This window comes from Anomaloglossus baeobatrachus, chromosome 1, assembly GCF_048569485.1.
Source record: "Anomaloglossus baeobatrachus isolate aAnoBae1 chromosome 1, aAnoBae1.hap1, whole genome shotgun sequence".
Lineage (NCBI taxonomy): Eukaryota > Metazoa > Chordata > Amphibia > Anura > Aromobatidae > Anomaloglossus > Anomaloglossus baeobatrachus.
Genome location: NC_134353.1, coordinates 890,245,555 through 890,261,265, shown reverse-complemented (window position 1 = coordinate 890,261,265; position 15,711 = coordinate 890,245,555). Strand labels below are relative to the sequence as shown.

The 15,711-nt window shown below is 46.4% G+C and overlaps 1 protein-coding gene across 1 annotated transcript in view; it reads right to left on the bottom strand.

Moving 5' to 3' along the window:
* Window positions 1-15,711, bottom strand: part of EMB (embigin) — a 93,377-nt gene that overhangs the window by 51,179 nt on the left and 26,487 nt on the right. Inside the window, 2 exon segments of the mRNA XM_075326724.1 lie at window positions 5,730-5,857; window positions 9,545-9,633. Coding sequence (XP_075182839.1) covers window positions 5,730-5,857; window positions 9,545-9,633 — 217 coding nt within the window.

Sequence of the window (15,711 nt, the reverse complement as noted above, 5' to 3'; positions counted from 1 at the left end):
GTCTGTAGATAATTACACCCTGTAGTGTTCCTGTCCCTAAGTCTGGGGGAGGGGGCCTGGGATCCACCTACTGTAAACTCTCTGCTTACCTGGAGGATTTGTCAGTCTGGCTGAGCAGGAGAAGACAGAAGGATGAAGATTGATCCTCTGAGTAAAGGCTGACACCCCAGAGAGACTGAGACACCCCGATTTGCCTGGAAAAGGACTGCTGGACAATTGTGACTCATCCCTGGGACATTTATGCATTATTGGAATATTTTACCCTCTGTGTGGTGGATTATTTGATGGACATTCTGGATTGCATGGAATAAATATGTTTTGGATTGCTCACTCATCTCTCGCTCTGTTGATTGTGTGATATGGGAGAAGGACCCCGTCCCAACTGGTGGCAGCAGTGGGATCAACAGAGCACAACCTAATAGAGATCCATCCACAGAGTGAGTACAGAAACTGGACCACGTCCAGTCTACAGGAGAGAGCTAAAGATCTGGGCCTGAACTACCAGGGACTGAGTAAAGAAGCCTTAATTGATCTACTTGTGGGTGAGAGCCAGACCCACTCCTCCCAGATGTCTGACAGACAAGTACTGGGGACGGGGATCCCTGCCCAAAAAAGCCAGTGGTTGGTGTGGTTCGAAGAAGAGATGGCAGTTCTGGGCCCAGGTGTATCTCAGGAGTATAAGGAGGAGGCTGCTCTCCGAGCACAGAGGAGACAAGAAGCAATGGAGTCCGGCAGAGAGAGTAATATGTGTTGGAGTGTAAACCCAGCAATCCGGGAGCCTGTACGGATCAACCGGGCAGACTTCAAGCCATTTGATGAGGCTTCCGGAGATGTGGAAGGCTTCTTCAAGGACTTTGAGCAGCAGTGTGCCGTGATGGAGGTTCCCCACTCTGGCTGGATGCGTTTGTTAGTGGGACTCTTGAACGGAAGCCTGGCAGAGGCTTATCGCACCATTGACTCACAGCAGAACCGGGATTACAACATTGTGAAGCGGACTATCCTGGATTACCATGCCATCACCCCAGACTCACATAGGGCACAGTTCCGAGACCTCCCATGCACCACGGGGGAATCATTTAGGATGTATGCCCATAAGATGTCCCAGGCATGTTGGAGATGGCTGGAAGCGGAAGACACCTTCACTGTGGAAGACGTCATACAGGTATTTCTTATAGAACAATTTCTTTACAAGTGTCCCTCATAAATAAGGGAATGGGTCAGAGAACGCATGCTGCACACCTTGGATACAGCTGCAGCCCTGGCTGATGAGGCCCTTGCTATCCGAATGCAATGGAGGAGGCTTATGGACAATAAGCCACAGTCTGATCCTCCTGTGCCTCGGCCCTCTCCAGTTATATCTGCCCCTCCACCCAGCTGCAAGCCGATGACATCCACGTCTCACAATTCTGGGCCCCAACAGTTCCGACCACGCCCTGTGGGAATCACAGAGAGGAGATGTTATGGGAGCGGGCAACCTGGGCACTTGCAATCCAGTTGTCCCGCAAGGACTCGGAGGGACCCCCATGCACCTCTATCTCGTCCGGTACATTTTGTGCACTCCATCCCGCCTGAGGAAGAGTTACCAACACCTCCACCGGAGTGTACCACTGACCCCTGCACCTTAGATGCCCCTGTTGGAGTGTATGGCCCCCGGCCTTTGTCACCAGGTTCTCCTACTGCCTTCTCCAGAATGCAGATTGGAAGGAGTGCGACACAGCACAGATGTTATCGATGTGGGCAGCCTGGGCATTGGCAAAACACTTGTCCTGCTGGTCGATTGAGGAATGACCTTGCACCAAATCGACCTGTTCATTCTCTACAGCCAAACACAATGGGGGAAGAGTTCTCACCCCTTCAAGTTGACTTGCCTAATGACTCAGACACTCGTAGTTGACCACTAGAGTTAATGGGGTGCGAGCCACAGCCCCGAGTTCTTCTTCCCATCAAAGTAAGCACTTACAGGAGGTCGTCCTGGATGGACAGAGAGTTATTGGATTATATGACTCCTGGGCATTTCTCACAATAGTTGATCCCCGAGTAGTTCGGGCAGAGGCGATACATCATGGACCAGGGATTGTTATTGAATTGGCTGGAGAACAAAGGAGGAATATCCCAAAGGCGACTGTAGATCTGGACTTTGGCTTTGGGGTCAAGCAATGTGTGGTTGGGGTGATGAGCGGCCTGCCTGCAGATATTCTCCTAGGAAATGATGTGGGAGATCTACAATGCCAATTTGTGGGTGCAGGAAACACAGTTTGAGTGAAGGTGGACACAAAGGGAAGCTTGTCCTTCCAACCCTACTGCTGTACAAGGGACTATCTACAGCTTCTCCATCCAATACAAGCATAGAAGCCAATACCAGAACGCTGATGGACTGTCCCCCAATACCAGAATGCTGATGGACTGTCCCGGCAAGAAGAACCATAGACTATCCACAACTGAGCAACATGGACTTAAGTGAGATGGCCAGAGGTCTGTGTAGACCTCATGGCATACTCACTTATTCAGAAGGAGGGAGAGGTTGTGATGGTGGGATATGGTGTGCTGTGTATCATGCTGTGTAGGTTCGTATTTTACGCTTAATTCACTGACCATTATTTGTATTGCTTGTGTGTACATTGTATTGTCTGTAGATAATTACCCCCTGTAGTGTTCTTGTCCCTAAGTCTGGGGGAGGGGGCCTGGGATCCATCTACTGTAAACTCTCTGCTTACCTGGGGGATTTGTCAGTCTGCCTGAGCAAGAGAAGAGAGAAGGACGAAGATTGATCCTCTGAGTAGAGGCTGACACCCCAGAGAGACTGAGACACCCCCATTTGCCTGGAAAAGGACTGCTGGAGGATTGTGACTCATCCCCGGGACATTTATGCCATTATTGGAATATTTTACCCTCTGTGAGGTGGATTATTTGATGGACATTCTGGATTGCATGGAATAAATATGCTTTTGATTGCTCACTCATCTCTCGCTCTGTTGATTGTGTGATATGGGAGAAGGACCCCGTCACAGTCTGTCAGCTATTTCATTCCATTTCTAAATTAATGTAGACAAAACAGAATTCATGACCCTTTCCCCCATCTCACTCAACTGCCCCAATAGACGTATCCATCAAAGTCTATGGCTTCTCACTCTTCCCAGTCCCACAAGCTTGTTGCCTTAGGGTAACCCTTGACTCTGATTTCTGCTTCAAGTCACATATCCAACCCCTTTCCCCCTCCTGCTGACTGCAACTTAATATTTTTTCTGGATCTGTACATTTCAACCTCCTGCTCTGTGGCCTCCCTTGTAGCACTCTCGGACCTCACCAATCTAACTTAAACTCTGCTGCTGCATAACTAAACTACCTGCCCCCCACTATTACCTGGCCTCTTCTCTCTGCCGGCACCTACCTGCATGCAACCTCCTCACAAAATCTCCTTCTCTCCTCCCATCTTATCTCCTCATCCCACAATCTCATACAAGATTTCTCCTGTGCAACTCCCCATACTCTGGACCTCTCTAGCCAAACATAGCAGACTCTCACCTACTGTGGAAACCTTCAAAAGGAACCTGAAGACCTATTTTTTCCGACAAGCCTACAACTTGCAATAACCATCATTCCACTATACCGCTGCACGACCATCACTATCCTCGCCTACTGTATCCTTATCCATCCCATTTAGACTGTGAGCTCTTGTGGGCAGGGTCCTCTCCCCTCCTGTACCAGTCTGTGCCTTGTGTCATTCATGCTTATTGTTCTTGTTCTTAATATACAGTTAGGTCCAGAAATATTTGGACAGTGACACAATTTTCGCGAGTTGGGCTCTGCATGCCACCACATTGGATTTGAAATGAAACCTCTACAACAGAATTCAAGTGCAGATTGTAACGTTTAATTTGAAGGTTTGAACAAAAATATCTGATAGAAATTGTAGGAATTGTACACATTTCTTTACAAACACTCCACATTTTAGGAGGTCAAAAGTAATTGGACAAATAAACCAAACCTAAACAAAATATTTTTATTTTCAATATTTTGTTGCGAATCCTTTGGAGGCAATCACTGCCTTAAATCTGGAACCCATGGACATCACCAAACGCTGGGTTTCTTCCTTCTTAATGCTTTGCCAGGCCTTTACAGCCGCAGCCTTCAGGTCTTGCTTGTTTGTGGGTCTTTCCGTCTTAAGTCTGGATTTGAGCAAGTGAAATGCATGCTCAATTGGGTTAAGATCTGGTGATTGACTTGGCCATTGCAGAATGTTCCACTTTTTTGCACTCATGAACTCCTGGGTAGCTTTGGCTGTATGCTTGGGGTCATTGTCCATCTGTACTATGAAACGCCGTCCGATCAACTTTGCGGCATTTGGCTGAATCTGGGCTGAAAGTATATCCCGGTACACTTCAGAATTCATCCGGCTACTCTTGTCTGCTGTTATGTCATCAATAAACACAAGTGACCCAGTGCCGTTGAAAGCCATGCATGCCCATGCCATCACGTTGCCTCCACCATGTTTTACAGAGGATGTGGTGTGCCTTGGATCATGTGCCGTTCCCTTTCTTCTCCAAACCTTTTTCTTCCCATCATTCTGGTACAGGTTGATCTTTATCTCATCTGTCCATAGAATACTTTTCCAGAACTGAGCTGGCTTCATGAGGTGTTTTTCAGCAAATTTAACTCTGGCCTGTCTATTTTTGGAATTGATGAATGGTTTGCATCTAGATGTGAACCCTTTGTATTTACTTTCATGGAGTCTTCTCTTTACTGTTGACTTAGAGACAGATACACCTACTTCACTGAGAGTGTTCTGGACTTCAGTTGATGTTGTGAACGGGTTCTTCTTCACCAAAGAAAGTATGCGGCGATCATCCACCACTGTTGTCATCCGTGGACGCCCAGGCCTTTTTGAGTTCCCAAGCTTACCAGTCAATTCCTTTTTTCTCAGAATGTACCCGACTGTTGATTTTGCTACTCCAAGCATGTCTGCTATCTCTCTGATGGATTTTTTCTTTTTTTTCAGCCTCAGGATGTTCTGCTTCACCTCAATTGAGAGTTCCTTAGACCGCATGTTGTCTGGTCACAGCAACAGCTTCCAAATGCAAAACCACACACCTGTAATCAACCCCAGACCTTTTAACTACTTCATTGATTACAGGTTAACGAGGGAGACGCCTTCAGAGTTAATTGCAGCCCACAGAGTCCCTTGTCCAATTACTTTTGGTCCCTTGAAAAAGAGGAGGCTATGCATTACAGAGCTATGATTCCTAAACCCTTTCTCCGATTTGGATGTGAAAACTCTCATATTGCAGCTGGGAGTGTGCACTTTCAGCCCATATTATATATATATAATTGTATTTCTGAACATGTTTTTGTAAACAGCTAAAATAACAAAACTTGTGTCACTGTCGAAATATTTCTGGACCTAACTGTATGTACCCCTTTTTCACATGTAAAGTACCATGGAATAAATGGCGCTAAAATAATAATAATTGAGATCCAATGCCGATAGCACCCGTACCATCTCATGACATATTACGATATGGTGGGGAGAGCCCAGCCGCCCGTGATGTAGTAATAGATCATGAAGGGGAAAGGGAATAAATCATGGCATATCCAAGCCATTCGCCACATTTCAGTAATTAAGAATTTCATATTTTCAGTATAAATACGTGATTCTATGACAAACATTGAAACTAAAGAAAAAGCAATTAATGACTGTACAAACCACAGAAACGCAATGTATCTATTATTACCTGCCCGTTCTCAGTAACTTTGTACCATAACCAATTCTGGGGTTTGTTTGTTGAGGTATCGCACTTAAGATCTATATGATCTCCAATATAGGAAACAAAAGACTTGCTACCGCCATGAACAGGAGGCACTAAAAAAAACAAAAAAAAAACAACCGAAAATATTACTACAGAAAATATTAATGCAAAATAAGTCATCAGAAATTAGTCAACTTCCTGACAAGAGGAATGACCCAAAATTAATGTTTGGATAGTGATTGATGCCAATTGTGAAAGATGACCATGCATCACATAGTCAGATATTAACATAGTCTACGAAGTGGACATCCATTGTTAGGGACATCTCTACTCTTTTAACCAGACATGTCATCCAATTGAAAAACAGCTTTCCAAGTAGGAGCAGATGAGTCCAAATTAGCATATATACTTTATATTTACCATTCCACTTCTCATTGCATATACTATACATGCAATCACAATATGATTACTTATATATGAACTTTGATTACTTGAGTAATATACCAATGACTAAAATATATCTTAAGCCCGCTTTACACGTTGCAAGTTTGCATACGATCTTGTATGCGATTTGCAAAGCCCCCATCGTATGTGTGACACGTTCAATTTGTTGAATGTGCCGCACATACGAGTAACCCCCGTCACACGTACTTACCTTACGACCTCGCTGTGGGCGGCGAACTTCCACTTCCTGGAGTGGGAGGGACGTTCGGCGTCACAGCGACGTCACACGGCAGCCGGCCAATAGAAGCAGAGGGGCGGAGCTGAGCGGGACATAAACATCCCGCCCACCTCCTTCCTTCCGCATTGTGGGCCGGGAGCCGCAGGACGCTGGTAAGATCTGTTCATCGTTCCCGGGGTGTCACACACTGCAATGTGTGCTACCCCGGGTACGATGAACAATCTGACATGCAATTCTAGAGAAAGGTACGATGTGTATGCGATGAACGTTTTACCGTTCAATCGCAATCGCACGTACCTGTCACACACTGCAATGTACCTCACGATGCCGGATGTGCGTCACTTACGACGTGACCCCGCCGACACATTGTAAGATACATTGCAGCGTGTAAAGCGGGCTTTATAGAGTGTGATTCCATATTTTCTTGCACATATTCCATCTCGTCTTGCTATATTGTGCTGCCTTTAAGGCCGCTTTACACGCTACAACATCGCTCAAGCGATCTCGTAAGGGGTCACGTTATTTGTGACGCACATCCGGACGCTTTAGCGATGTCATTGTGTGTGACACCTATGAGCGATTTTACATCGTCGCAAAAACGTGCAAAATCGCAAATCGGTGACATGCCCCCCTATTCCCAATTATTGTTGCTGCTGCGTGTACGATGTAGTTCGTCGTTCCTGCGGCAGCACACATCGCTACGTGTGACACCGCAGGAACGAGGAACCTCACCTTACCTGCGTCCTCCGGCAATGCGCAAGGAAGGAGGTGGGCGGTATGTTACGTCCCGCTCATCTCCGCCCCTCCGCTTCTATTGGCTGGCCGATTAGTGACGTTGTGGTGACGTCGCTGTGACGCCAAACGCACCTCCCCCTTGAAGGAGGGATTGTTCAGCAGTCACAGCGACATCGACGAGCAGGTATGTGTGTGGGACGCTGCCGTAGCGATAATGTTCACTACGGCAGCAATCACTAGATATCGCATGTGCGACGGGGGCGGGTGCTATCGCGCCGGACATCGCTAGAAATTGCTAGCGATGTCACAAGGTGTAAAGTACCCCTTAGGGTCAGTGCCCCTGATCAGAAGTCTTGCCACTTCCGGTTATGCGCACTAGACGTCTCTTTGGACGCGTACGTCCAGCTTCATAGTGCGCATGACCAGAAGTGTCGAGATTGCTGCTCATAGGATTGCTAGAGAGGAAAATCAGAATCCCCGCTTGCTGGAAAAGACCTTTAGGAAGATTTAGCAGACTCTGAACTTGAGGTACATTTTTCTACTATTCAGAGGCACCTGCACAAATATAGCCTTCATGGAAAAGTCATCAGAAGACAACCTCTCCTGCGTCCTTTCCATCAGCTTCAGAAGTATGCAAAAGAACATCTGAACAAGTTGATGCATTCTGGAAACATGTCTTGTGGGCCGATGAGGTTAAAATAGAACTTTTTGGTCCGAATGATCAAAGGTATGTGTGGAGAAAAAAATGGCACAGAATTTCAGGAAAAGAATATCTCACCAAGCATTAAGCATGGAGGTGGATCAATCATGCTTTGGGGTTCTGTTGCAGCCAATGGCACAGGAAACATTTCACAGGTATTGGGAAAAATGGATTAAATGAAATTTCAACAAATTCTTGATGCAAAAATAACACCATCTGTAAAAAAGCTGAAGTTGGAAAGAGGATGGCCTCTGCGGTGCAAATGGATAAAAAAATACACAATAGACTATCTCAAAAGGGGCAAGCTGAAGGTTTAACAAGTCCCCTGATCTGAACACCATTGAAAATCTGTAGCTAAACCTCAAAAGAGCAGTGCATGCAAGTGTGCTGCCCCCGTGCCAGCAGCCGCCGCTGCTCGGATCCGGACCACCTAAGGGGCCTTAGCAGGCAGGGGGGGATGTTTGGTTACTCACAGCAAATGAATCACACGAGTCTTTTGGTAAACCAAGGTGCTGGTGGCCGGCCGCCGCGACCGGTTGCATTCAGGTCCTCCACCCAGGCTGGTGGTCACTGTCCTTTTCCTCTGCACTAGTTTTGTGTAAGGTGGACTTCCTGGTCTGAAACTCAGGAGTCCTCTCCCGGCTGGATGTGGGCAAAGAAGCCGTGCCCGCAAATGCTGGCCCATGGGATCTATGGGCCCTGGCGGTGACCTCCTATCCCTATCGGTGGGCTGTTGTCTTCTATGAGGGACTTTGGGTGGGACAGGACCTCTAGCCCTGGTCTCAATCGGTGAATTAACCAGGCCGCTGGTTTCCGGTCCTGGCTTCAGGGTCCGAGTACCCCCCTTTGTGCTCTGGTTTCCGGGTCGTTTCCCTGTGTCGGTACCGGCGGGCTACAACCCTGTCCTGGTCCACCTCGATTCTGCTGAGCCGTCTTCCCGTCTCCTGCTGACAGAGACCACCGTCTGCCTCCTAGTCAAAGGCACCAGGGCTCCTACCCTGGCACCGTTCAAACTGAGCTTTTCTTCCGCTGGAGCTACACCTATCTCCAGTCTCACTCCTCTGAACTTGAACCACAGACTAGACTGTTTGTTTTCCCGCCCCGGGCTGTCTAGGCCCCTAGGTGGGTGTTCCCAACCGCCTGGTCCCGCCCACTGGTGTGCCTATCTTTCCCTAAGGGGGGGTGACTAGGGTTTTTTGGTTGGCTGTGTGTTACCTGGTGAGGGAAGGTTGTTGTGCGGGGGCCTATCTGTGACTACCTGGTTTTGCCAGGGCATCACACAAGACGAGCCACGAATCTCACTTGAAGACTTTTCCAGCGAAGAAAGATGAAGATCCCTTAAAGTAGAATTGAAAGACTACGAAAAGAGTTTATAAGCTGTGATACTTGCTAAGGGGATGCTACTAGGTACTAACCTATTAACCATGCAGGGTGCCCAAACATTTGCATTAGTTTATATGGTTTAATTTGATCTACTTTTGCAGTGATATTTGCTGGAAATCTCTACAATAAATCTAGGGCAATATTATTTCCATCATGTGTGCATGTGGTGTTTCACTAGCATTATATTGTAGTGTAACCTCTTGCAGATTTTGGGTGGAAAAATTCCCACCGCCTGAAGAAGCCTTTCTACAATTGCGGTAAGTAAATGAAGTGGAATTACTGATCATGTTTCTGTCTCACCTTGTACACTGAATGTTCCATTTATTTCTGTGGCAGAACTGAAAATACACGTGTAGTTCCCAGTCTTGTTCACATCTGTCATTACAAATCTGCAGATAAAAATGTTCAGGTAGAAGATTATAAAGCAGTGGAGGTGAAACATAGGAGGGGAAAACAGAAATATGCCCTAAAATATGCCTTATTTGCTAAAAAGGCAAACCAACAAGCCACTTGTCTTCTCCAGGGTATTTCTACTACATGAAGGGATTGACAGCAAGTTATTATTTTCCACAGTTGTCAAAAAATATGCTCTGTCTATTTTTATAAATTATATCCTACTTTGTATATAGTGCCATATTCCTCAGTGCTATGCAGATATCTCGAGATGGGGTTCTTGAAGTTGGTGGCAAAATTGTGACAAAGGGGCTTACATAGAGTAGTTGGTAACCTCCAGTTTTGTCGAGAACTTGGTGATGGCCTCGAGATGTTTCTGGGACTCTTGAGGGTGGGTTCCCTGGGACTTTGTGATATAGAAAAGGTTTTCGAGCAACAGAGGTGCCAACGAGCCTGTGGATGAGGCTGAGGGTAATGCCGGAAGGTTGCAATCCTTGGGTGCCTCCAGGTTTTGGAACTGCAAGAACCTCCATACCTCAAGTTTGTTATATATACTATAATAAAATGACCGGTCTGTTATTATTTGGAGGAATAAATGAGGTACTTAAAAGGGGTGGTTAATAGTCTACAAAACTACAATACTGGAGTCATGAGTGTTGAAAGTAACCAAAGAAAGTTGACTCATAGACAGCGCTAAACACTGCAATATTGACCTCTCTTTTCCACCAATTCTTTTTCCAAAATGCAAATGGCCTCAATATTTTGGATGGTTGTGGTTGATAAACCATTGCAATATAATGTGAAGACTCATTCAGACAGTGTTTCCTCAGTGTGCTGGATCTGAGTTTCAACCATTTTTAATTTGTGTCATTTTTACCATCCATTTTTGTGTTAAAAAAATTATAAACCGCACTCAAATGACACACACATGGCATAATTGCTCTATTCGTTTTTATGGATTCATTGATTAGAATGGGCGAGTTTGATCCGTTACTCCAATCAATTTTTTTATTTTTTTTGCGAATTCTCACAATAACAGGTATGCGGTCTATCTGTGAAAAACACATATAAAACATGTACAGTTAGGTCCAGAAATATTTGGACAGTGACACAATTTTCGCGAGTTGGGCTCTGCATGCCACCACATTGGATTTGAAATGAAACCTCTACAACAGAATTCAAGTGCAGATTGTAACGTTTAATTTGAAGGTTTGAACAAAAATATCTGATAGAAATTGTAGGAAATGTACACATTTCTTTACAATCACTCCACATTTTAGGAGGTCAAAAGTAATTGGACAAATAAACCAAACCCAAAAAAAAAATTTTTATTTTCAATATTTTGTTGCGAATCCTTTGGAGGCAATCACTGCCTTAAGTCTGGAACCCATGGACATCACCAAACGCTGGGTTTCCTCCTTCTTAATGCTTTGCCAGGCCTTTACAGCCGCAGCCTTCAGGTCTTGCTTGTTTGTGGGTCTTTCCGTCTTAAGTCTGGATTTGAGCAAGTGAAATGCATGCTCAATTGGGTTAAGATCTGGTGATTGACTTGGCCATTGCAGAATGTTCCACTTTTTTGCACTCATGAACTCCTGGGTAGCTTTGGCTGTATGCTTGGGGTCATTGTCCATCTGTACTATGAAGCGCCGTCCGATCAACTTTGCGGCATTTGGCTGAATCTGGGCTGAAAGTATATCCCGGTACACTTCAGAATTCATCCGGCTACTCTTGTCTGCTGTTATGTCATCAATAAACACAAGTGACCCAGTGCCATTGAAAGCCATGCATGCCCATGCCATCACGTTGCCTCCACCATGTTTTACAGAGGATGTGGTGTGCCTTGGATCAAGTGCCGTTCCCTTTCTTCTCCAAACTTTTTTCTTCCCATCATTCTGGTACAGGTTGATCTTGGTCTCATCTGTCCATAGAATACTTTTCCAGAACTGAGCTGGCTTCATGAGGTGTTTTTCAGCAAATTTAACTCTGGCCTGTCTATTTTTGGAATTGATGAATGGTTTGCATCTAGATGTGAACCCTTTGTATTTACTTTCATGGAGTCTTCTCTTTACTGTTGACTTAGAGACAGATACACCTACTTCACTGAGAGTGTTCTGGACTTCAGTTGATGTTGTGAACGGGTTCTTCTTCACCAAAGAAAGTATGCGGCGATCATCCACCACTGTTGTCATCCGTGGACGCCCAGGCCTTTTTGAGTTCCCAAGCTCACCAGTCAATTCCTTTTTTCTCAGAATGTACCCGACTGTTGATTTTGCTACTCCAAGCATGTCTGCTATCTCTCTGATGGATTTTTTCTTTTTTTTCAGCCTCAGGATGTTCTGCTTCACCTCAATTGAGAGCTCCTTAGACCGCATGTTGTCTGGTCACAGCAATAGCTTCCAAATGCAAAACCACACACCTGTAATCAACCCCAGACCTTTTAACTACTTCATTGATTACAGGTTAACGAGGGAGACGCCTTCAGAGTTAATTGCAGCCCTTAGAGTCCCTTGTCCAATTACTTTTGGTCCCTTGAAAAAGAGGAGGCTATGCATTACAGAGCTATGATTCCTAAACCCTTTCTCCGATTTGGATGTGAAAACTCTCATATTGCAGCTGGGAGTGTGCACTTTCAGCCCATATTATATATATAATTGTATTTCTGAACATGTTTTTGTAAACAGCTAAAATAACAAAATTTGTGTCACTGTCCAAATATTTCTGGACCAAACTGTATGTGAAAAACACATTTCTGAACTGGGCCTAAGGCAGATATCCCCCTTACATAAAGCAGGCATTTGCTAAAGAGTGAGTTAATGTTGCAGAAAAATTGCTTTTCTCCCAAATATGTCACCTTTTATTCACCTAGGGAGTCCATCTGTCCCCTTTCATGTATCCTCTCCCCAGAGAACAGTTCCAGTTTACCCACCCTTATGTAACTAGTCTACAATTTATGGGTGTGATTCAGCCAAATAATTACTTATAAAGGTGTTGATCTATTGAAAAAACACCATCACATGACAAAAAAAAATATACTTACTGGTGATGAGCGGGCACTACCATGCTTGGGAGCTCGGTACTCGTAACCAGCGATGAGTGAGCACTACCATGCTTGGGTGCTCGGTACTTGTAACTAGTGATGAACGAGCACTACCATGCTCTGGTGCTCGGTACTTGTAACTAGCAATGAGCGTCCACTACCATTCTCAGATGCTCGGTACTTGTAACTAGTGATGAGTGAGCACTACCATGCTCAGGTGATCAGTACTCGTAACTAGTGACGAGCGAGCACTACCATGCTCAGATGCTTGGTACTCGTAACTAGTGATGAGTGAGCACTACCATGCTCAGGTGCTCAGTACTCGTAACTAGTGATGAGCGGGCCCAACCATGCTCAGATGCTTGGTACTCGTAATTAGTGATGAGTGAGCACTACCATGCTCGGGGGCTCCGTACTCGTAACTAGTGATGAGCGAGCACTACCATGCTCGGGGGCTCCGTACTCATAACTAGTGATGAGCGAGTGTGACGCCCTGGCACAGCCAGGTTGTCACAGAAAGAGTTAATCCTCCTTGGTAATCTGATCTCACACCGGTGCAGCAAGACAAACCACATCCCCCAGGGTAAGAGAAAAGCAGAGCAGAGGGGAGGGGCTGGAGCAGAGTGTGTGGAGAGGAGACAGAAGTGGAGCCTGGAGCTGTAGCTCCCAGGCTGAAAGCAAAGCGTGCTCCGAGAGGGCCGGGACAGGCTGTAGTGAGGAAGGGGCCAGAGGTAGCCGGAGCAGGACGGTGGCCCCTCGGTACCTGGGTGCCCCGGATCACTACAGGGGAGTGGATTCCCCGTTCCCGGCTGAGGAGAAAGAGGAAGAGAGTGGAGAGAAAGGCACCTGGCTGCAGGGAAAGAACAACAAGGGCTGCTGCACCGTGTGTGGGACACTAACACCCCCGTACCGAAGGCGGCGGACACCGGCAATTCCTAGTTTACCAGTGACTCCGTGTGACTTACTTGTGAGTACGCCCGTGCCCTCGGGCACCGCACTGCAGCACTGCGCCCTGCTCCCTGCTTACCCCATCACCGGGCCCCGGGACAACCAACCCCCTACCCACGGAGGGGAGAAATAACATCTAGCTGCTCCATACCATCACTCCCGGGATCCCCATAAAGAGCAGCGGTGGTGTCCCAATCACCACAACCATGGGTGGCGTCACAGACAATATAAATCTCCCTTACCAAATCCCTTTATACTGTGGAGCCTGGGATCACAGACCGGGTCACGCCACCGTGATACCCACAGAAGTGACTCTGTGGCCTGGATCTGAGTGCCCCCTGGTCCCCGGGCGACACACGAGCACTACCATGCTCGGGGGCTCCGTACTCGTAACTAGTAATGAGCGAGACCCTTTTTACAGTGAAAAAACAAATCCCTATAAAAATAATCTTTATTTACATCAATATTTAAAATTGCCCAGGTGAAGCACCCGCAACCACACAACTATACATATAGAAGGGATAGTTACTTGAGGGATAATTAATACCAATGTCTTTAAGTGGGGGTCAGGAAAATTAGAGATAACCTACTAAATAAGGATAACAATGACCCTAGTAAACACCTAAATCTGACCCCTACCTGCCAATGGAGGGTATGATACCCTAACTTAACTGGGCGCTCCTGTTCCTCGTCGGCTGACCCTCCCTAACCCTTCACTTATCCTACCATGAAATGACACAAAATGCACCAATGATCCAAAAACCAATCAATATATTAATAATGAATACTGGTTATTCAGTTCATATGAACTTCTGGTTCAGTACATAAAACAAAATCAACACACCAATTTATTGAATTAATGTATAATGTACTTAAACATGATGTACCATAATTGATCATTCAAAGATGTTTAGAGCCAGAGAATACAGTTTTAGCATTGAAATTTCCTTCTCCAAAAAGCTTGTCAGCAGAGAGAAGAATAAAGGGCTCTAACATTTCCTGGTAGATTGCTGCGCTCACTTTGGTCTTGATAAAACACAGTGGACCTACACCAGCAGATGACATGGCTCCCCAAACCATCACTGATTGTGGAAACGTCACACTAGACCTCAGCAGCTTGGATTGTGGCCTCTCCACTCTTCCTCCAGACTATGAAAAATTTACTTTAATCCTAAAACAACACCTTGGACCACTGAGCAACAGTCCAGTTCTTTTTCTCCTTGGCCCAGGTAAGACGCTTCTGGCGTTGTCTATTGGTCCTGAGTGGCTTGACACAAGGAATGTGATAGTTGTAGCCCATGTCCTGGATATGTGACGCCCTGGACTAGTCAGGTCGTCCCAGCTAGTCACACACAACACCATACCCCCTTCTCGGTTAGGTGACAGCAGCCAACCAAGAAACCCTTGTCACCACCCTCCAAGTTTGATGTCCACACCAGGGGGCGGAGCCAGGCGGTTGGCTCCACCCACCGAGGAGTTCACAGGCCTGGAGGCGGGAAAACAGTCAGTCAAGTTCAATGTCGTGAGCAGAGTAGTCTGGAGGAGGTGTAGAGCAGACAAGTTCACGGTCAGTCCTGTATCCAGGTCTGCCAAGAGACTACCGGGTGGCTGGGTCGGAGCCCAGTCACCATTGGCAAGGAGGCAGACGGTGGTGGCCGCCTGCAGGAGCTGGGATTACAGCCGGTGGAACTCCTCACCCAAGTCCCCGCGTGTAGCGCCAACTCCCTTGCAGAGTGATGTGACCCCCGGGTCTGTGAGAGGCTTGAGCCACCACCCGCAGTACGAGCACGGATCCGAGCGGCTTGGTGGTCGCAGTCGAGCCCGCGGGGCGGTACAGATACATCTGTGTGTGGTGGCTCTTGAAGCACTGACTCTAGCAGCAGTCCACTGCTTGTGAATCTCCCCCAAATTTTTGAATGGCCTTTTCTTAAAAATCCTATCAAGGCTGCAGTTATCTAAGTTGCTTGTGCACCTTTTTCTAACACACTTTTTCCTTCCACTCAACTGTCCATTAATATGCTTGGATACAGCACTCTGGCACTCTGTGAACAGCCAGCTTCTTTAGGAATGACCTTTTGTGGCTTACCTT